Source organism: Blastomyces gilchristii (genome assembly GCF_000003855.2).
Source record: "Blastomyces gilchristii SLH14081 genomic scaffold supercont1.2, whole genome shotgun sequence".
NCBI lineage: Eukaryota > Fungi > Ascomycota > Eurotiomycetes > Onygenales > Ajellomycetaceae > Blastomyces > Blastomyces gilchristii.
In genome coordinates, this window is record NW_003101681.1 from 4,428,427 (window position 1) to 4,449,694 (window position 21,268).

The following is a 21,268-nucleotide window of genomic DNA, read 5'->3' on the forward strand; positions in this document are numbered from 1 at the left end:
TATATATATATATATGCTCCTTAACAAAAATTAAATCATGTCATTAGAATGGCGAGATATAGCCTACTATAACATATTCAATCAATGCCGTATGGGTAATTTTCACTTACTCAAAACAAAGCTGCACATCACTCACCTCTCTATCAAGCTACTCATCTTCTCTCCTTCTTCTACTGCTTCTACCCTTCAAAACGCTATAGTCCTCATATATGAAACAATCGACCTTTCTCATATTGAATAAAGACGTCTAATCCTATCCGTCTAAAAGATCCATACCTCCCTTGGCCACTCCCCAAGGGCCTTGCCCCAGACGATGAACAGTAAGGTTACTTTACATCTCCCATCCGTCCCACGAACTTGATGGACCCATCGCACTCATACCTCACCAGATCTCCCGTCCTATACATCCGAACTCTCCTCCCCGACGCGCGTATACTTGGAAACTTCGCAAGCCATTCAGGGTCAAAGATAAAGGGTTCTGCACGCATCACCATCTCCCCACCGTCCCCCTCCTCTCCCGTTTCTAATACATAGTAACCACGAGCTAAGGTCGACCCTTCGATCAACAGCTCACCAACTCCCCCAATAGGGACAAGTCTGCGATGAGCATTGCCTGGCTGTGCAATCCATGTCCTGCAACCGATCGCGCGGCCGATGTTGAGCCGGCCGTGGTATCTTAATCGTTCCTGGTGGCGTGCGTCCGTGGCGGTGCAGCAGATTGTGCATTCTGTATTGCCGTAGAGATGGAATAAACTGACGTGGTCCTTCCACTTCAGTACGTCGTTTATCGTGAGGCCGTCGCTGATGACCGATATGGCTTGCAGGTTGCGTACGCTATCTGGAGTAAGTTCGCGTAAGAGGGTAGGGGTAAGGAAGGCGTGAGTGGCCTGGGAAGTACAAATAGCGCGTGATAGATTTTTGGCCCTGCCATATTCTGTGGCATAGCATACGCATCCACCTTTGGCGATGGTGCCGAAAATGTCAAAAATGCTCATATTGGAGGTAAGCGATGAACAATGAAAAACCCGCGATTTGTCATTAATTTCCAAGGTTTCTGCAAGGTGGAGAATGTTGGTACATATGGCTTCATGGCATAGGATTACTGGTTTTGGTGCGGATGTGATGCCAGATGTGAACGTGATAAAGGCCGGGTCTTGAGGGGAGACTTGTGGTTCGTAAATATCAGGCGCTGGTCCGAGTAGGTTAATGAAATTCGGTAACTCGGTGATTATATACTTGACTTCGCCATAAAGCTGCTCCAGCTGGGACGGGTCAGCAAAGACGAGTTTTGCTTCTATAGACTGAATATAATGTGATGGGTCCAGAAGATCGATTGGTACGCAAGTAGCACCAGTGCGAAGAATAGCCAGCATAGCAATAATGGTCCATTTGGATAGCGCCATGCTGAAAAGCACCATTATCCCTTGTTTGACTCCAAGATCGTGAAGGTAATAGGATAATCGTGAGGATTGATCCCATAGTTCGCGGAAGGTCATGGACCCATCCCAGCCATCAGCAGCAAGGCTCTCGGGTTGAGAGGATACCTGGATATGTATCAGGTCGTGAATGCATGCTTTTATGGTGTGATTCCACGGATCTATTCTGTTCCAGCGTTCGATTCGGGATCTGTCATAATTACAAAGCATATCCAAACTTGGAACGGTTTGTCGTGGGTTGGCCAATACATTTGCAGCGGTTTTCTTGAATGTTTCGCATAAGCTTTGAGCAGCTGTTCCCGTCATCGACGAAGCCCGACACCGGCAAACGAATCGATCTGGCGAGATACATAGTTGGATATCAATCATATGAGGACACTATACGTCATTTAACCGGTCAGCAAGAACCAAAGCCATAATTATATCAACCCTTCATACCAGATATCGATCGTCTTTGTTCATATACTCAGAGATATCTCCTTGTAGCAAATGTATCTCAGTGTTGAAACTCGCAGATGTTAGCTTCAACCCTTCACTAGGGCATCCGCGCCGCGTGTCTGATTCTATCCGTTGGAGGATTTCAAGGATAGTGTTCGTCTCAGAAAGATGGACATGACACCATGACTGGGTTTGTGCGTATGCTTGAACCGTGCCTAGAGAAGCAGGCGGTATCCTACACCTGCTACGGCTGGCCTCTGTCACTCCGAAGAAGACATGGTCAGTATTGGCAAAATGTTTTAGTATCAAGGCCCATACTGCCTTGTAGAATGTAAGCAGTGATATTGAGTTCTCAGTGCAAAATGCGACAGTTCTCGAGTACTCGATATTTCGTACATCGGCCCCTGCTTTGAAGAAACCATGTCCAATTTTGGGCGGGACGTGGTGTTCGATAACCGGAAAAAGACAAGGGGGGAGCGATGTTGAGAGCATTACAATGGAGATGCACTCCGTTCGGCAGTAGCCAGAGATGAAGATTTTCTTTTTGCTTCAAACGAAAGACTGATGAGTATTGATATGATGATGACGATGATGCTGATGCTGGTGCTGATGCTGATGATGACGATGACGATGATGATGCAAAGGGGCGTTTGGCAGATATTGAGAAGGCGGCGACGGGACGAAAGAGCCGCACGGTACATTACAATGGAGCAAGTACCACATCGCAAATATATAGGGAAAGAAGGAGAGAGAAGACAGGAAGACAGGCAACTATTTGCTTCACAAACAGCGTGGAACTGACTATGAATTGCCATAGCCACCAAATATCAAAACAAGATCCATTCACCTGTTCGCCAGCCAGATGAAGCTGGTCGGAAAAGGAGGGGCCAATGGCCTCATGAAATAGAAGCACTTGGACATACTATCCAAGCAAATATACCAAAAAGAACGGGCTTTTCTACGCTATTTGAGGAGCTTTGATGAGACCTCGCATCTGGGAGGAAGTAGTTCCATGGACCTATCATCTCCCCAAGATCAGAGCAGCGTTAGTGGATAGTGCAACTCACCCATGGAAGAGGTTGGATGGGCTCAAGGGGAGAGAACTAGGGGAGTTGATTGTTCCTCTCTCTCTGCTATATATGACATCTAGCAGCCAGCCACTAAAACATTTTGTTTCAGGTAGGTAGAGCAAGTTATACGTTTTATTCAAGAGATTGAAATATCCTCCGTTGATACATCTTTGGAATTCCCCTGCGGCTGTTCCTTGTTCCTGGCGAGCTAATCGCAGCCGTTGTAAGCGCGCGGGTAGTTTCCACAGTCGAGACTTCCCAGTTCGGCAGCCAATTGACGCTAGCCCACTTTGGGACTGATGTCCCTATCGGGAAGCTACCCTACCCTACCCCCTGTCGCGCAACCCGAACGAGGCAGGCGCCGGGTGGAAGCAGCCAAACACTGCCAAACAGCCCAAAACAGAAGCCGCAGCTGCTCCTGAATTTATCTCCCGCCGTTTCACCTTCACCTTCACCTTCAACCTCCTCCACTGCTCAACTGCTCAACTGCTTCTCATTCCTCTCAACAATCTCTATCTGCTATCGCAAACTGCGAGCGAATCTCTCTTTCACAAAGAGCATTGCTTCTGGTACGGTACGGTCCCAGCTATTCCGCCCTGTCTCACGTTTGGTTGTTCCAGCCAATGCTACGTTCAACGTCTCGTACGCGTGGACTGACCTCTCCTCACCAGGGACCTCGTACACTCTCTCACACACATATATATAGCTTAATCGCATTTCCTCTGGCAATAATGTCGGAAACTGAGAAAGCAGCCCAGCCCGTTGCAGCTGCTGCGGATGCTGCGGATACCCCCGTCGCCCAGAAGCCCCCCGAGAATACACAGGACCAACAACAATCTGCGACTGACAACAGCAACAAGGCTTCTCAGGATGAAAAGGATAAACAAACAGAAAATCCCACTACCGATGCGCCCTCCGCTGCTGCTACGACTGATGCTCCAGTAGCCGCTCCAACTAAGGACCCAATTGCCTCCCCCGCCCAGCAGCCCGATGTGGATGCCATTGAAGTACAGCAAAGCGACCAAAAGAAGAGCGAGCCCGTCTCCGAAGACAAGCCTCCCGAAGTCCCTGTTGACACGCGGCCTGAGTACTTGTCCAAGAACCCGGCCCTCAGCGAGCTTTTCGAAAAGCTCGCATCCATTCTCAAAAAGGCTGCCTACAACGAGATGTGGGGCGTCACCCTCAAGGATTCCGATGACATACCAACCGTCAATGTTTTGATCAAGTTCCTCCGTGCAAATGAGGGTAACGTCAAACTGGCCGAGGAGCAGCTCACTAAAGCTCTGGAATGGCGCAAGAAAATGAACCCCTTGGCGCTGGTTGAAAACACCTCCTATAGCTCAGCCAAGTTTCAGGGGCTTGGCTATGTTGCGAATTACAAGGACCAAAATCAAGGAAATGTCGTTTTCACCTGGAACATTTACGGATCCGTCAAAGATGTTAACCGCACTTTTGGCGATATTGACGAGTGGGTTTTATCAGCTCCGTCCCCATTTTGGCTCCAATTGCTAACTGTCGCCGACTTTTAGATTCATCAAGTGGAGAGTTGCATTGATGGAAATGGCTGTTAAAGATTTGAAGCTCAGCGAGGCCAAATCCGTGATCGATTACTCTGGCGAGGACCCCTACCAGATGATCCAGGTGCATGATTATCAGAACGTCAGCTTCCTCCGATTGAACCCTTCGATTAAAAGTGCTACCAAACATACTATCGACGTGTTCAGCACAGCGTACCCGGAACTTCTGAAAGAAAAGTTTTTCGTCAATGTGCCCGCTCTCATGGGTTGGGTGTTCACTGCGTTGAAGGTGTTCCTGAGCAAGAACACCATCCGGAAGTTCCACCCAATCACTAATGGTGCGAATCTTGCTCGCGAGTTCGCATTTGCTGACGAGCTTCCCAAGTCGTACGGCGGCAAGGGTGGTGAGCTGCAAGAGAGCGCTCAAACTGTCACCCTGAAGGAGGACACCCCTGAACCTTCTCCTGCACCAGAATCCGCACCTGCTGCCCAAGGGAAAGCCACTCTTACTGAAACCAACGGTTCTGCTAAAGAGGCAGCTGAGACCCCTGCGAATGATGCCAAGCCCGCCGAAGCTCCAGCTGAAGCTGCTGCCCCAGTTTCCGCATCTGAGCCTGAGAAAGCTGCGGCTCCGTCAACGGACGAAGCTCCTACTGCAGCGGCCAAGTGATCCTGGCGATCCCTCAAACCGTTTTACCCGCTTGCTCTGTTAAACTTTGTTTTGTAATTTATTTTATTTTGTTACTTGGTCACAACATGTGTGTGAGAGCACTTCTAATACTTCCCAACTCCCCGTTCGATCTGGCCTCCGGTTTGTGCTAACCTACACCGCGCAAGGTTATGCACAGGCAAATAATAATACATTACCTCTGGGTTTATGCTGTGTTTGACAAGTTGTTTTGCAAACCGCTGCAGAATACTGTTTGCCTGTGCCCTGCGTGGAAGGATTTGCCGGAGATACTTGTGTCTTTTTCCAAAGCAAAAAGTTGGTGTGGATCGTTTTTCAAGTAGTTCGATAGTGTTGGGTCTTTTTCTTGATACCGAGGTGCTTGCTATTCTCCACTCTATGATTAGGCCAGAGGAGGACAAGAGATCTCCGCGTGCTGTGTCTCCTTACTTACCGCTTTTTTTTCCCTACCATCCATGATACCATTCAAACAGTTGTTGTTTTCCCTTTGTAGCCGGCGGAACTCTTATTTATCAGATTTCATTTTAACTCAAAAACAAATCCCAGTGTCTATACTTCTTTGTGATAGTATTTATTTCTTAGTTTATATTTGCTGTTGGTGAAAGCTTTGTAAAAGAGAGTAAAGAGTGCATGGATGCTGTACTGCGTAAAGCGGCGCTAGGAGCTTCGTTACAGTACAATGCTGGTCCGGCGGGCTATTCTGACCACAGGTGCAGTCAGACTTCCGCAGTTCAGCGCTGGACAATACCTTTTACTTCGCTAACCAGGCGTGTCAAAGTCCCTCCATACAGCTAGCTTTCGTACTGCGGGCTGGTATTGGACTGTTCAATAGCCGATCAACCTTGTTTCACCCGACGGAACCACTCACTCACTCACTCACTGCGGAGAGTGGCCAGTCTCAGGATGCGCGTCCGTTAGGAGGTACGTCTTACTCACCTACCGCCGTATACACCCATACCGCCCACGACCTCCGTCGCATTCTAGATTCGAGCGTTGATTCAAGAAGGGGGGTAAACTGTTCTGGCTGGCTGGAATACGACGATCTTCATATTCCTGCTGTCAAATCGAACCCCGCTCCTCGCCCCCCCCCGGGCAAACCACCGCACCCTTCTCGCTCCCAATTTTATATTCCGACACACGCGTAGCAGAATAACCTCCCAAACGAACAGAGGGGGAAAAAAAAGAAAAGGAAAACGAATATATCTATATATGATGTCCGTGTGGAACCCAGAAAACATCCGCGACGTCGCGGAATCCGTCGGCATCGGCGCGCTCAACGACGAAGTTGTCGAGAACCTCGCGCGCGATGTCGAATACCGCATCTCGCAGGTGCTCGAGGAGGCGCTGAAGTTCATGCGGCATGCGAAACGCACGCTGCTGACGACGCAGGATGTCTCGCATGCCCTGCGCGTGCTGGATGTGGAGCCGCTGTATGGATATGAGTCGACGAGGCCGTTGCGGTTTGGCGAGGCGACGCTGGGCCCCGGGCAGCCGCTTTTTTACGTGGAGGATGACGAGGTGGATTTTGAGAAGTTGATTAATGCGCCCTTGCCCAGGGTGCCGAGGGAGATTACGTTTACGGGTGTGTATTTTTTTTCTTTTTTTTTTTTTTTCCCTCTCTCTCTCTCCTTTGGTTGAGAAGTGTTTGTCGTGTCCTTTTTTGTCGACCGTTTGGGTAGCTGATTTCATATTTTGTCGCTTGATTAAAGCGCATTGGTTGGCCGTCGAGGGCGTGCAACCTACAATACCACAGAACCCCACAGGGGCCGACTCGCGGAATATCGAGTTAGTTTCCAAGGGTCCCAATGCGAATGCCAATTTGGCTGCGATGAGCGGAAACGACAACGTCTCCGTCAAGCCGCTAGTCAAGCACATCCTCTCCAAAGAACTACAACTCTACTTCGAGAAAGTGTGCACTGCATTTCTAGACGAGTTGAACGAGGAGTACCGCCTCTCTGCGTTTTCGAGTCTGAAAGAGGATCCGGGCCTGCATCAGCTCGTGCCGTATTTCGTCCAGTTCATCTCCGAGAAAGTCACGCATAGCCTTAAGGATCTATTCGTCCTGACCCAAGTTATGCATATGACCGAGGCGCTGATTCAGAATACAACGCTCTACGTAGATCCATACGTAAGTTTACCAGGTCTACAACAAACAAACCCAACCAATCCCTCCCTATATTTTCTGCCCAAAGAACACAAAAATCTAACAAGCCATATGTCCATGTGTATATCTAGGTCCCCTCCCTCATCCCCCCAGTCCTAACCTGCCTCATCGGCCGCCAACTAGGCTCCACAACTCTCTCCACCGGCGCCGGACCCACCCCCACCCCCACCCCCACCCCCACCCCCACCGACCCCCTCGAACACTTCGTCCTCCGCGACCTCGCCGCCTCGCTCATAAGCATGATAGCGCGCAAATACTCGCACTCCTCACACACGCTGCGCCCGCGGCTGGCGCGCACCTTTTTGAAAAACTTCCTGGATCCCGGCAAGCCGCTGGGCACGCATTACGGCGCCATCATCGGCCTGCAGTCCATCGGCGGGGTGGACGTGGTGCGCGAACTCATCGTGCCGAATTTGAGGACGTATGAGGTTGTGCTGAAGGATGCGATTTCTTCCACGATGGCGACGACGGCAACGACGGCAACGACGACAGGGACGGGAGCGGGAGCGGGAGCGGGGTCGGGGGGACCAGAAGAAGGGGTGCGGAAGTTGGAGGCTGAGAAGGTTATTGGTGTTATATTGGCGGTGTTGGGGACGTTGGCGGATGACGAGAAGCCGCGGGGGATGGCGGCGATGCTGACGAATGGGGTTTTGGAGGAGGTGTGCGAGGGGAAGGGGGAGGAAGTGCGCGGGAGGCTTGCTGAAAAGGTTGGGGAGGTTATCGCGGGGAGGATACTGGACGGTGGGCAGGTGGGATTGGCGAATGCGATTGTGGGGAGATGATATTTGATGATGATGCGATTTGTGTTTTTACTCTTTTTTTTTTTTTTTTTTTTTTTTTTTTTTTTTTTTTCTCCCCTTGCCCTTGCTGATTTTTTGTGTTCCTGGAGGGAGGGTCTCCTCTCCTGGGACGGAAGCTATTCGGCCTGCGCGCGAGACTGGCTGGCTGGCTAGGGGTTTTCCCCATGGCGGAAAAAGGAACCGCATTTATTTGGGGACTGGAGTTTTGACGGAGTTTTATTTTCTTTTTCCTTTTCGTTTTGGATGAAACGGCGTTTCGTTGAACCGGGGGGGGAGGACGGGGTTTGAAAAGGCACTTGCTTGCTACCTACCCAGGCAGTGTGCATTTTTTTCTGTGTCTATTAAATAAATACCTGCTCCGGATACTACACATTTATTTTAAAACTTTTCGATCAAATAAATGGATCAATATGTATACATACGATGCAGCTACACATTCATTAATCCCCTGCAGCTTTGCAGCAAGAAAGAAACCAATCTCAATATGAGGAAATCAACACCACCCCAGACGAGACCACATTCGTACGAGAGGACATCTCCGTTACACCTAACCTACGCAGCGTAACCCCCCTGTAGGTAGGTGTTAGGTATATCCATACATACATATAATGTACTGCAAGATTTAATCCTGCAGGGGGCTGGCGTCTGTCTGGCTGGCTGGCTGGCTGTGATGATGAGCAAGGCCTGGACGCAACACACAAATCATCATCATCATAATTATTTAGTTATCATTATGTATTATTCAACAACCCTTGAAAGACTTGATATTTGGGCAAAAAAATACTAAATTTTGAGAGCAGAGAGTGAGTGGGGCGGGGTTTGTTGACTAGTTATTTGAAAAGAGGGTTACGGGAGAGTTCAAATTTAGAGCCTGCTCCGTAACTAGTTATAGTAAAATAGTTTAACTATATAAATAGATAAATAGATAAATAAATAAATAAATTTGCCCGAAAACAGCTTGGTGGCGTGCAGCGACTGAAAAATAAGGAGAGTAAAGGAAGAAGAAGAAGAAGAAGACTTCGGCCACAACCTGTGACTGTTGCATCTTTTTTTCCCTTCTTCTTCCCTTTCATCAACTCCCTCTTGTAGTTATGTATTAATAATTGTTCTTGCTGAACTGGCTGCTGTTGAATTGTGTGTTGTGTGTGTGGCTTATATTAAAGTAACTTCCCACTAACTAATAATTAATTAATTAACACAAACTCTGTTGTTGTTTCCTCATCATCATCTTCACTCACAAAAAAAACTCCCCCCCACCGCCTGCTGTCTGTCTGTCATACAAACACACAACAACATTTCTTCTTCTTCTTCTTACACCAACCCTTCACCCCAATTCCCCCCCCCCAGTCACTTCGTCCAGCTTCTGCTATTCTTTTTCTCTACACAATCCTGTGTGCTTTTATTTGAAACCTCCCTGTTGAACTACAAGTGCAAGTGCAGCAGCGCTTGATCGACTGGTCGACTGGCGACTTGGTTTATTCGCCTCCCCGTTCTCCTCTGCTTGAGATAGGACGCCATTCACATTCTATCCCGCGAGGAATAGAGCTGTTTTAAAAGCAGTTGTCGATGATTTAAGGTGTGCAGATGAGCTGCCTCATTTTGACTCGCTGAAGAGAAACACCACATTCGCTCCATGAGCCGTAAGGATCTCCTGCGATTTCTCTCCAAGCCCGCAAAGTAGGTTGTATATTCCCCCCTCCTGTCTATTATTCCCTATACCTATCAGAAAGAGTCGCCACCTCGGCCATGTTACACCACCTCCCGGTCATTTGTCTCGAAATTAGAAATACATAATCAACTGCCCCAAATTCATTGCTCCCGCTTCCGCCCAAACTCAACTGACATCTCGATATTTTATTTTTTATTTTTTTTTTGTAAAAAAAACTAGACCACGATAACGAGCCTTTCGCAAACCCGCACGGGAATACCAAATCCCAACATAACACTTCCATTTTGTCTGTTTATATAAAGGCAGATCTCCTCGTCTGCTGGACCCGATACTTTTACAGGTATCGGTATCTTGCCAGTGCGGGGGTTCACGCATCGGACTAGCCACAATTCCCCATCCCAGAGCTTTCTTCATCCCCCTCTCCGCCAGACCCCCATAACGCCTCTCTCGGGGCAGGTACCGCTACACATCGGTTTTTACATCTTGCTGGCATAGGTTGCCAGCTGTCGTAGGCCTCCACACCAAATTCGGGCCTTCCTCTATCTCAGGCGGACACCGCATTGTTCGTCTGGGTGGAAGATTGTGCTTCAATAACCAAAAGAGGTCTTTCGCTCGCGTCCAAGGGTCTTTTGCACGAAGCGGAAAGGGAGTAACCTTCCTCCAACTATTTTTTTTTTTTGCTCTCTTTCTTTCTCCCTGTTAAAATTTATACCTGGATTCCGTTTCGCGGCTTGGGATATGGTGAACATCGAGATCCTGAAGAATTACACGGCATCACCATCTTCATTCATGGGGACGTCGTCCTTGACAATTAATCATGAGGCTACCTTGGATCTTGATTCGAGCACTGCCTTTGAAGGTTCGTTGCGCCTAAATTGTTTTGTTACCTTGATATGCTGACTTTCATAATCATCGCAGGGCCCGAAAAGCTTTTAGAGGTATGGTTTGGTCCGTCTCCCCAGGACCTCCTCGGATCGACAGAGCCTACAGGCCTCAAAGTTGTTCCGGTGGAGGTATGGAAGGACATGCTTGACCTTGTCAGCTGCAAAGTCTTGTCAATCATCGAATCCGACGATGTCGACGCTTACCTTCTCTCGGAATCCAGCATGTTTGTGTTCCCCCATAAGCTCATTCTCAAGACCTGTGGGACCACTACCCTGCTCTCTGGATTGCCTCGCATCCTCGAGATTGCTGCCGTATACGCCGGTTTCCCCAAGAATACCGCCCCAGCTGGTCGTGGGATCAAAACTGCGGCTGCTCCGTACCGCGTCTTCTATAGCAGAAAAAACTTCTTGTTCCCTGATCGCCAGCGCGGTCCCCATCGTAGCTGGCGTGATGAGGTCAAGGCGATGGACCAGCTATTCCTTGGAGGTAGCGCATACATGATTGGCAAAATGAATGGAGAGCATTGGTATCTCTACCTGACCGAGCCGTATACTGTGTTGACCCCACCGTCCACACCAAGCAATGATCCGCCGGTGAAGGTCCTCGATTTCCCTGGGGATCCCAAGACAGCAGACACTACTACTACTACTACTGCCAACTCGGCTAAGGAGGAAGAGGACGAGGAGGACGAGACTCTCGAGATACTGATGACTGACCTGGACGAGGAGAATGCAAAACAATTCTACCTCGACCATGCGAGTGCGGTCGCAACCGAAGGCCATCATCGGAACAAGCATCTCCAACAAGCAAAGGACAACAATAACAACGACGAACACCTAGACGTCTTCAGCAACACCTCAGACTCAAGCGACGACCTGGGCTCAGAGATGGATCAACAATCGCTGCCCCCCGAACTCACCACGGAAGGCCACGGCCTCGGCACCGTCGTGGCAGAATCATGCGGTCTCACTGACATCTACCCGACAAGCAAGTATCCCGGCGCCCGCGTCGACGCATACCTCTTCACCCCATGCGGATTCTCCGCCAATGGCGTCGTCCCGGCCCCTGCCCCTACTACAGATGCAAACGAAGCTACATCCAAGCCCAGCACCGGCTCACATTACTTCACCGTCCATGTTACACCCGAACCCCACTGCTCCTACGCCTCCTTCGAAACCAACGTCCCGCAACTCCAAAGCGGCCGCGAGACGTCCGAAATCGTCGAGCATGTCGTGGATATTTTCAAACCGGGCCGTTTTAGCGTGACGCTATTTGAAGCTAAGAAGAAACCAGATGCCACCACCGGCATCACCAGTAACGGGACCGTGAATGGAGAACACCACCAGAAGGACCAGCAAGACCACCAGCGCCAGGTGAAACGCGATACCAATGCGGCCGTGCGTAATGAGAAGATGGAGCGGATCCCGGGGTATCGCCGTGTTGATCGCATCGTGCATGACTTGGATGGGTACGATCTTGTCTTCCGCTACTATGAGCGGAATGACTGGAGGGGCGGGGCGCCGCGGATTGGGGAGCATGTGTTTTAAGGGAGGGAAGGCGTGGATGGGGTGTTTTGCAGTTGAGAGTTCTCAGTTCGTGGCTGTGAAGTGGAATGAATTTTTTTTCTTCTCTTTTCGGTTTTTGCTCGTTTATTTTATTTTATTTTTTCTTTTCGGCTTTTGCGCTAACTTATCTACTTGCTTGCTCATTCTAATGATTCTCCTCTTAATGATGATTTATGTTATTTTATTTATTTACTAGTTTTCTTGCTCAAAAAAAAAAAAAAAAAAAAAAAAAATCACTGTTTGATTACCTCTTTCTTCTTTCTTTTCCTTTACTCTTTCTAAAATTCAAAATTGAAGTAGTTAATGATATATTCTATCTCTTCAACTTTGATTGTTTACTGTTTCTATATGAAATCTTTATTGAAATAAAATTTATGATCTAAACATCAGATTGAAAATACAAATAGATTTCAGAAATGAAATTCTCTTTTATATATATATAGCGAAGTATTCTAATATTCGACGGCGGCGGAGAATCCAGGTCACATGATTATTCCGACGCCGGCTTTCTCAGGAGCAATTCATTGAAGCAGAGACACATATCACCTAATACGTCCTCGCTCACCTTTCCATCTAATGAAACTGCGCAGAACCATCACATAACTATCGCTGCAACCGGGCCCTCCTTTCAACCCGTAGCTTTACCCAACCGAGCAAGCGCGTCATTTCACCTTTGACCTCACCCGGTCGGAGGTCAGAGAGAGCCGCGGTTCATTACGCTACAACTTCTCACATACACACACACACACACACACACACACACATACACACACACAGAGAGAGAGAGGGAGAGAGACACCCCCAAACCCGCCAAAGAAAAAAGAAAAAAACAAAAAAAAAAAAAAAAAAAAAAAGAAATGTCAACCTCCCCACCGCCCGCGCCCGCGCCCGCGCCGGCACCCGCGCCCCTCTCCCTCCCCAACCAACCGCCCAAAAAGCGGCCCAGCATCAGCACCAGCGCCAGCGCCAGCGCCCTCTCCCACAAACGCCAACGCGTGCACCCGCTCAGCCAAACCTCCTTCCCCGCCTCGCAGGACACGGACCCGCGCGTCTACAGCGCCAGCGCCACGAGCGCGAAATCTGAGGCGGATGGCGCGAGCGCGACGGGGAGCTTTACGGGGTCGTTTGGGGGCGGGAGTGTGGATGGGAGGGGCCAGGGGCTGGGGCAGGGGCAGGGGCGGAAGAGGAGGAAGGGGAGTGGGGTTGGTGGGAGGAAAGGGGGGGAGGGGGAGAGGGAGAGGGAGAGGGAGGGGTCGGGGTCGGGGAGTTTGAGGGGGACGGTTGTTGATGGGGGTGGGCTTGGGGAGTTAGGCGAGGGGGAGGAGGAGGGAGAGGAGGGGGATGAGGGGGATGAGGGGGATTTGGAGGAGGGGGAGGATGGAGGGGGGGATGGGGATGGAGATGGGGATGGGGCGGCTAGGGAGGCGGAGGCTGAGAGGAAGAATCTTGCGTGAGTTTTTGGTTTTTCTTTACTTTGTCCCGTTTTTTTTTTTTTTTTTTTTTTTTTTTTAATGCCTTGATTTATGGGATGTGTCCTTGATACGTCCGATATTTTCGTACAGAAGCTAACCTGGTGAAAACAATACCGTAACAGGATTCTTATCGACGCATTTACGCCCGCTCAGTCGTCGCGGTACGACTTCTTCAAGCGCGCTAAGCTGAATAAACCCATGGTACGCAAGATTGTGAATCAGACGCTGTCGCAGTCCGTACCCCCGAATGTCATTACGACTATTAGCGGCTACACGAAAGTGTTTGTTGGAGAGTTGGTGGAGAAGGCGCGGACGGTGCAGGAAGAGTGGGCGGACGCGGCGGATAGAGCTGCGTATGCGGAATATCAAGCTGCGTTGGCCAAGGAAGAGGCGGAGGAGGAAGCTGCTGCTGCTGAAGCTGCTGCTGCTGAATCTACGGAGTCTATACAGCCTACGCAGCCGAATAATCCCACAGCTCCGACGAACCCGGTCTCAGATACCCAGGCACCGCCGCAGACTTTCGAATCGAGCAGCAGTATGACTGAATCAGGCGCACCTTCTATGGTTAAAACGGAACCGGAACCGAAAGAGAATGGAATGACTGCCGTGAAAGCAGAACCATCTTCCGCCAACGGCGTCAAGACGACTGACCCCACTGTTCCTCAACCCACCACCGCCGTTGTCCCCCCTCCTTCAATACAGCCACAACCGCACACTCAACCACGCACAGATCCAACCTCCCTCCACACCCCACCAGGCTCGCAATCCTTCACGTCCACAATCCCCAACTCTTCCTCCACATCGCCCGAATCACGACCACCACCCCCCAAGCCGAAAAAGCAAAGACCCCCCTTCGAACCCCCCCCAAATCCGCACCGCGGCCAACTCCTCCCCGCACACCTGCGCGAGGCTCTTAGACGGTATAAGCTGGATGCCGAAGGGGGTGGTGTTGGGTTTGGCGCGTTGAGTATGGGTAGTACGGGGATTAAGGGTTCGTTTACTTGCGGTGTTCGAGGGGTGGGGGGGAGGAGATTGTTTCGATGAGTTGGGAAGGGGGGGTATCTTTTTTAACACTTCCGCCCCTTCTTCGTGATGGATTCGTATCGATGGATCCCTACTTTTTTTATATTTTTAATGCTGGTCGTGTATTAAACTGAACCGCTGGATGCCTTTTTTTATCTGGGGAGGAGCTTAACTGCGGGCTTTTTGCGGTTTTTGGGTTTTGGTTTGGTCTGGTCAGGTCTGGTCGTATCTATTGGTTTTGAACGTAAAATGGCATAGCAATATCGGAGTATATTAGATGGAACAAACCGGACTGCTTTATTTTAAACTAATTTTTGCCAATGGCATCATATTTTAGGGATGACATGATAGGTCGAAAGATTCCTTTTATATATATATATATATATATATATATATATTTTTTTTTTTTTTTTTTTTTTTTTTTTTTTTTTTTTTTTTTGAGGATACTCTGCGCAGTATGCTCTGAACTATTACATCGTGCTGCTTGGGTGATTGATTATAGTAACAGGGGATATATTTGTTTTAATATCTGGAGCTGTTCCATTCCATCCTGAGGAGTAGTGTCTAAAGGGATAAAGGGGTTAATCGCATATCCTTTATTCCTAGAAGCAGAGTCGGCCGGGAAAGCAAATTCTTCTAGGGGAGTGAGGGGAAGTTCATTTCATCCTTGGTTAGTTCTCCTTTTCTTGACCATGCTTGCTGAGTAGGTACGAGACAGGACGAGACAGCCGGAAAGAGTATTCCCATTTCCTCGTTACACTTTATTTATTTATCTTTATTTTCTATTTTCTTGGCTTTTCTTTTTTCTTTTTCTTTTTCCTCAATGCAATCCCGCTGAATTGATACATACATACATGTGCAGGGGTAGTCGAAACAGGGGTAACATTTACCCGCGTTGACAAGTATAGGAATATAGTAAACAAGTCTATGCTAAAGGGACAGATGGAGGCATGAGAGGGGACGATAAACGTGAGGGGAATTTGAAGGGGTGAAAAATAGCAGAGATACAATGAGGAGAATACAATGAGGAGGAAGATATGAAAGGAAGGGGAAAAACCAAAGCTGAGCAGATGATAGGGGAAGAGAGAAGGGAAATAAAATAAAATAAGATGAAGACTCCCGCGCCATTTCAAGAGGTAAAGTATACATGTACAGTTTTGAAGAAATACAAAAGATATCTCTAATAACAAAGGGAGAAGGGAAGTTTATTGTAAAAGAGCACAAAAGAGATTTTAAGAAGCCCAAAACTAAATAAGCTCGTTCCTCAAACTCATAATTCTCTTTGTTTCCTCTTCTTCTCTGCAAGCTTCCGTCTATACTCCATCTGTCGCTCTTTATTCCGCGTCTCCCGCTCAATAGAGAGTTCTTCCCTCCGTCTATTTTCATAAGCAATAGCGTCCTCAAGCTGCTTCTTCGTCAAGCGGGACTTGGGGGTCCCATCGGCAAACGTCTCGACCTTTTCGTTCTGGCCGGTGTAACTTTCCATCTTCTTACGAGTGGAGCTAACAGACCTTTGGAAGCTGGTGATGAATCGGTCTATGAAGCTGACTTTAGGCACCGTCTCGACTTGGTCCGGGGCTTGCTCGGGGTAATTTGTTTGGACTTCGAGGATACGCGCTTTGGGTTCGGAGGCTGTGGTATCAATGACGGCGGGGCTGGGGAAGGGCGCCATTCCGGTCATGGCGCGGATGGAAGGGTGGCGGAAGGCGTAGGATTGGCCGATTGCTAACACTGAGGTTGTGGCGAAGAAAATCTGGAGGATTCCTGGTAGGAAGGATGTGCAAACGGTCGATAGAATTGGGAGGCCGTAGAGCAAGATGGGTTTGGCCATCATCGCGGTGGGGTCGTTTGCGCCAGCGTTTTCACCACCAAGCTGATTCAAGATTATTAGAATAGTTGAATATATATAGAGAGAGAGAAAACAACGAGGTAGGATACGAAAGGGTTTGAATTAGCCGCATGAACGAACCTTGAATGTATAGTGCATTATAAGTCCGGTTGTGATGGGGAGGATAAAGTATGGATCGTGCACTGTGACATTAGAGAGCCAAAGGAAGGCCTCAGAATCTAATCCCGGTACTGGCAATGCAGACATGCCTCGCAAGACTCGGAAGGCGCCGAAACTGAGTGGAAGTTGCACCAATGGATAAGCCAGTCTCCTGAGCTTTATATCGTGTGATTCATTGATGATTTTCCGCTGCTGTAGCACACGTTGCAAGCCAACAGTGTCGTTTTCTCTGTAACACCGTTGTATCTCCACCTGGAATGGCTGAGTGATGTGTTTGATACTGGCTACCTTGGCGGAGGTATCGGACGCCCCCATGGCAAATTTCAACACGAACAAACGGAGCAGCACCGAAGTCCCTATCGCAGCACCCCACCATGGAAGCCCGCCGTAAATATGAAGCGATTCAAGGACGGTTTCTATTACTCGCGAAGGACCCCAGCCATAATCTAAACCGATTGCTTTTAAGTAGCCTAGCTTTTCGGGAATCTGGGAAATGTCCACGCTCACGAGGTCCGCAGCAGAAAGCGAATCAATTGCCTGAGCGCCGCTAGATACCGGCGCATTCACGGTAGAGTCGATAGCCACAGATGCGGCGGGCTCGGCGGCTGGGCTAGGTGACGCCGCGGTGGAATTGAAGCGAGAGGACGATGCGCCAGCGGCTGGGAGAAGACCCGGGCTCCATGATGTGCTTATCAGCCCGGAAGCATTTTGTGTTGATGTCCGCGATCGTAATTGAAACGACTTCTTTGCTGTAATTGTAGAGAGCTAGAAGGAATAAGGTAGTTAGTAAAAATTTATCTGCCGCAATTGCGACGCATGTGCAGTAGATATATGGAGGTAGGGAGACTGACTGATCGGGAGGAGTGCGGTGAAAAGACCAGTGTTCGCCTTGTCCCACCAGGTACCGCGGCCCACGGCCTGACAGCTGCCTTGACCAACATAGTATAAAAAGGATATGGGAGCCGTGTAATGCGAACGGGGCGTGGTGGGCGTGCTGTTGGGCCGTGGAGTGTGTATTGGAGGTGTGAGGTCGAGCTTCTGCCAAAAAATTTGATGAGGCTCCGGAAAGTCTCTTTTCGAACGTTCCGGGGAAAGTTTGCCGACTCCGCAAACCATCCATATTTCGGAGCATGAACAGAACACACACCAACGCTTTTACACAAGAGCCCAAGGGCGGATATTACAAGCAGCAAAAAAGAGCTTGGCTACAGTAGTCACTGGTTTATTATTTCTATCATGCTCGTTCTGCCGCCCAAGGTTGAAATGGTGATATAAATCGCACAGTACATGCTCACAGTACAGAGTACTTTGGTAGTAGTTCTTGAAAATAAGCAGCAGCTAGGAAGTTCGTTAGACGCCATTCGCCAATCCCAGATTTTTAACCCCGATATATAGCAGGGGGGGAGACTATACAATTAATAGAAATGCCATTAACAGAGGGAGAAAGTGTGAAGACGATATCCCAATATCTCTGGATGGTACAAATGCACTACCATTCTATAGTCAAATGGAATGTATCGTGGCCCTTTATTACTCCATCGAAGTCATCGAATCCAGATCAAAAACTATTCCATGACCGTCTTTCACGCGGGGCCTCACGGACTTCAATGCCAGGCCCAAGAGGATATGATCGCCGATACGTGGGAAATATCTAATCGGGATTTCTTAGTGTGCACTCTGATGTATGTAGGTAGATACCCCGAACGGAATATCATGTCGCCATTCATTCGCATTTTCACCACGCCTATGCTCATTTGGGGAAAGAATACAAATAAATCAACACGAAATGTCTTACCTTGGTGCCGGACCATCCTAACCTGAACGCAGCCTCATGAGCCAGCAGTTCACCAAAGCCCAACATCAGACCATTGACAAATGGAAGGAGTAGATTGATAGCCGCGCCCCGTAGTAAACCCCAGAAGGTTGGCGGTTTGTAGAGGATTATAGGAGAACTCGAGGAGGACAGAGGTGATGAGGATAGCTCGTTGTTTGCTGAATAATTTTCTGAGTCGGAGGGTAGGGTCAAGGCGGAATCGTATAGCTCTATCCGCGAGTGCGAATCGTCTCCAGACGCCATTGTTGGAGCTGTGTAGAGTATGGATGTAGAGAGGGGGGAGGAATAGCCGGTTTCGATCGAGCACAGTTGGGTAACTGTAGGAGAGGCGCCGTATAAACCAGAGCTACCAATGGCAATTGGGTTGGAAATGTGAGAGGTGCCGTGTATACTATATCATAAATGGTATATGGTAATTTGGTAAATGGTATCCAGTGTATCTCGTTGACTTTGATTTCTCCGCCGATGATCGAAGCGAAAGCGGAACCAGCCAGGAGTCACCTGACCTGGACAGAAGTCAAGTCACCTAAATATCCAATATCTATAACATGTAGAATCCCAATTCCAAATAATTACCAAGATGGTCAAATTTTATATGTTACTTTATTTAAGCTCAGATTACAATTTTATATCAAATCGTATTTTCTACATATTTTCCAGCACAGCAAAAACCACCGCGAGCCTGAGGAATTTAAAGCCAATTCCGAGTCGTTTACTTCCGTTACTATATCAAATTAACCAGGCCAGGCAGCCGTGACGTCTTGCTTAGGTCAGCAGCTGCTTCCCTTCACTTGCTTGTTGTTCCCTTTGGAGCTTGACGGGTTGACGCAAGCTTTGTCTTCGCTTCATCTTCCTACGACTTCATCTCCTCAATTTCTGTGTCCTGTATCTAGATACTATTCGCCTTCGAGAGCATTCTTTGCTTAGTTGTATTTCAATACCCTAGGCCAGCGGTGAAGCCGTTGCCGGATCTTTTCAACCGCAGCACCTACGAACCTCCAGCGCCATGGCCCCTCCTCAGGCGGAACAGGATGATTTGATCTCCCAGCTCTGTGGTATTACGGGAATATCTCCTGCGGAGGTAAGTTCCTTTCTATGAATCGCCTGTAATTTTCATCTGCCACGTTCCACTTATTCATTTCGCATATTTCGAGCAGGCCAGAGAGTACTTAGCGACAAATAATTGGGACATCGAGGAGGCAATGGCGGATTACTATCCCGAGCAGGACGATACCACACGAAATAACCCTGAGTCTTATGATGAATCAGTACAACCTCCAGGCGGTCGATCTCTTGGTGGCACGGCGCCTCCCCTCACCTCCGAACCCAGTATGCGGAGCGCTCCGAGGAAGAAGTTTGCAACGCTTGGTGATCTCGGCTCAGGCGATGCTGGAGCTCATGATCACAGTGATGATGATGCCGATGAAGGGCAAGATATGTTTGCTGGAGGTGAGAAATCAGGACTGGCTGTCCAGAACCCTGATGATCTCAAGCAGAAAATTATCGAGAAGGCAAAAAGGTGAGAAGCTCGCTATTCACAACCCAATTACCCACAGTTGTCGCGTGGCTAACATGTCTTTACTATTAGGACGGCACCAAGACCGGCCGACGAATACAAACCTAGAAGTTCCCATTTCACTGGCGCCGCTCGTACTCTTGGAGGCGACGATACACCAAGCCAGTTCATCCCAGACCCAAGTGCCAACCGCCCTCAACGAGCCCCCCGAGTTAGTCGAACGCTTCACTTCTGGGAAGACGGGTTCTCTGTAGATGACGGCGAGCTCTACAGATCCGACGACCCTAGAAACGCAGAGATATTGAATGGCATCCGACAAGGGCGAGCACCACTGTCGATAATGAACGTGCAGGCCGGCCAAGAAGTTGACGTGGAAATAAAGCAACATGGTGAGAAGTACGTGAAGCCAAAACCCAAGTACAAACCGTTCTCTGGGAGCGGACAGCGACTTGGTAGCCCAACGCCGGGTTCGGGGACCAATTCGCCCATCCCCGTGCCCATGGTAGCAGCAGCAGCAACAGTAGCAGCAGAGGAGGCCACTAGACCGGAAGGCCCAAAAATAGATGAGTCGCAGCCTACGGTTACATTCCAAATACGATTAGGAGATGGAACGCGTTTAACTACTCGATTTAACACCACAAATACGATTGGCGATATATATTCGTTCGTGGCCGCTGCGAACCCTGCGAGCCAGCAACGGTCGTGGGTGTTGATGACGACGTTCCCCAGTACGGAGTTGACTGATAAAGAAGCGGTCATAGGAGATCTCAAAGAGTACAAGCGTGGAGGTGTTGTGGTACAGAAATGGACGTGAACATTTAACAGTTTCTATGTGATGGAATGCTGAACTATGTCTCGCTTTTTGACTTCTACGCCTCTTTTATTGTTTGCCGCTGCTGAAGCAGGGAGACGGGAATAGGGCAGCAAGGGTAAACGATTATAGATAGATCAATAAAGAGTAAAAACGACTTGCGGGTCGTAGTACGAAAAATCAATGACTTCCCTTAACCAAATAATTTGTCATACTTGTGATTTGTGATAGGGGGGCATTCGATGTAAGTTATCATGCTTCATGCGAGTAATATTGGTGTACGGAGTACAGTCGCTGTTCACGGAGCGGACGCCGGGGGATGTGCTGCCAAATGACGCCACTCTGATGCTTGATAATCCAAAAAAATAAAGT

The 21,268-nt window shown here is 48.9% G+C and overlaps 8 protein-coding genes across 9 annotated transcripts; 5 read left to right on the forward strand and 3 right to left on the reverse strand.

Moving 5' to 3' along the window:
- Positions 1-149: 149 nt before the first annotated feature.
- Positions 150-2,879, reverse strand: BDBG_01341 (lysergyl peptide synthetase LpsB). Its single transcript, XM_031720287.1, has 2 exons — positions 1,875-2,879; positions 150-1,814 (listed from the first exon to the last, which is right to left on the reverse strand). Exons 1-2 carry the CDS (start codon positions 2,364-2,366, stop codon positions 327-329), a joined length of 1,980 nt encoding a protein of 659 aa, XP_031576402.1. The 5' UTR covers positions 2,367-2,879; the 3' UTR covers positions 150-326.
- A 414-nt stretch (positions 2,880-3,293) lies between these two features.
- Positions 3,294-5,748, forward strand: BDBG_01342. Of its 2 annotated transcripts, none has more exons than XM_002628388.2 (3): positions 3,294-3,518; positions 3,616-4,412; positions 4,474-5,748. In XM_002628388.2, exons 2-3 carry the CDS (start codon positions 3,676-3,678, stop codon positions 5,129-5,131), a joined length of 1,395 nt encoding a protein of 464 aa, XP_002628434.1. In that variant the 5' UTR covers positions 3,294-3,518; positions 3,616-3,675; the 3' UTR covers positions 5,132-5,748. The 2 variants fall into 2 exon arrangements, with proteins under 2 accessions (XP_002628434.1, XP_031576403.1); XM_031720288.1 differs by having other exon boundaries at positions 3,294-3,513.
- Positions 5,749-5,864: 116 nt separating this feature from the next.
- On the forward strand, positions 5,865-8,139 carry BDBG_01343 (transcription initiation factor TFIID subunit 6). The gene is made up of 3 exons (XM_002628389.2): positions 5,865-6,731; positions 6,859-7,277; positions 7,385-8,139. Exons 1-3 carry the CDS (start codon positions 6,359-6,361, stop codon positions 8,093-8,095), a joined length of 1,503 nt encoding a protein of 500 aa, XP_002628435.2. The 5' UTR covers positions 5,865-6,358; the 3' UTR covers positions 8,096-8,139.
- Positions 8,140-9,409: 1,270 nt separating this feature from the next.
- Positions 9,410-12,465, forward strand: BDBG_01344 (S-adenosylmethionine decarboxylase). Its single transcript, XM_002628390.2, has 3 exons — positions 9,410-9,790; positions 10,002-10,641; positions 10,701-12,465. Exons 2-3 carry the CDS (start codon positions 10,521-10,523, stop codon positions 12,212-12,214), a joined length of 1,635 nt encoding a protein of 544 aa, XP_002628436.1. The 5' UTR covers positions 9,410-9,790; positions 10,002-10,520; the 3' UTR covers positions 12,215-12,465.
- Positions 12,466-13,089: 624 nt separating this feature from the next.
- On the forward strand, positions 13,090-15,095 carry BDBG_01345 (transcription factor TFIID complex subunit Taf11; the record flags this gene model as incomplete). Its single annotated transcript, XM_002628391.2, has 2 exons — positions 13,090-13,682; positions 13,827-15,095. The coding sequence occupies 2 exons, from the start codon at positions 13,090-13,092 to the stop codon at positions 14,746-14,748; spliced, it is 1,515 nt and encodes a 504-aa protein (XP_002628437.1). The 3' UTR covers positions 14,749-15,095.
- A 902-nt stretch (positions 15,096-15,997) lies between these two features.
- On the reverse strand, positions 15,998-17,676 carry BDBG_01346 (mitochondrial Oxa1p; the record flags this gene model as incomplete). The annotated part of the gene is made up of 3 exons (XM_002628392.1): positions 15,998-16,600; positions 16,697-17,500; positions 17,587-17,676. 3 exons carry the CDS (start codon positions 17,674-17,676, stop codon positions 15,998-16,000), a joined length of 1,497 nt encoding a protein of 498 aa, XP_002628438.1.
- Positions 17,677-18,470: 794 nt separating this feature from the next.
- BDBG_01347 (preprotein translocase subunit YidC) lies at positions 18,471-18,812 on the reverse strand (the record flags this gene model as incomplete). The annotated part of the gene is made up of 2 exons (XM_031720289.1): positions 18,471-18,479; positions 18,531-18,812. The coding sequence occupies 2 exons, from the start codon at positions 18,810-18,812 to the stop codon at positions 18,471-18,473; spliced, it is 291 nt and encodes a 96-aa protein (XP_031576404.1).
- Positions 18,813-19,372: 560 nt separating this feature from the next.
- On the forward strand, positions 19,373-21,248 carry BDBG_01348 (p47 protein). The gene is made up of 3 exons (XM_002628394.2): positions 19,373-19,650; positions 19,727-20,088; positions 20,158-21,248. Exons 1-3 carry the CDS (start codon positions 19,576-19,578, stop codon positions 20,897-20,899), a joined length of 1,179 nt encoding a protein of 392 aa, XP_002628440.1. The 5' UTR covers positions 19,373-19,575; the 3' UTR covers positions 20,900-21,248.
- Positions 21,249-21,268: the final 20 nt, after the last annotated feature.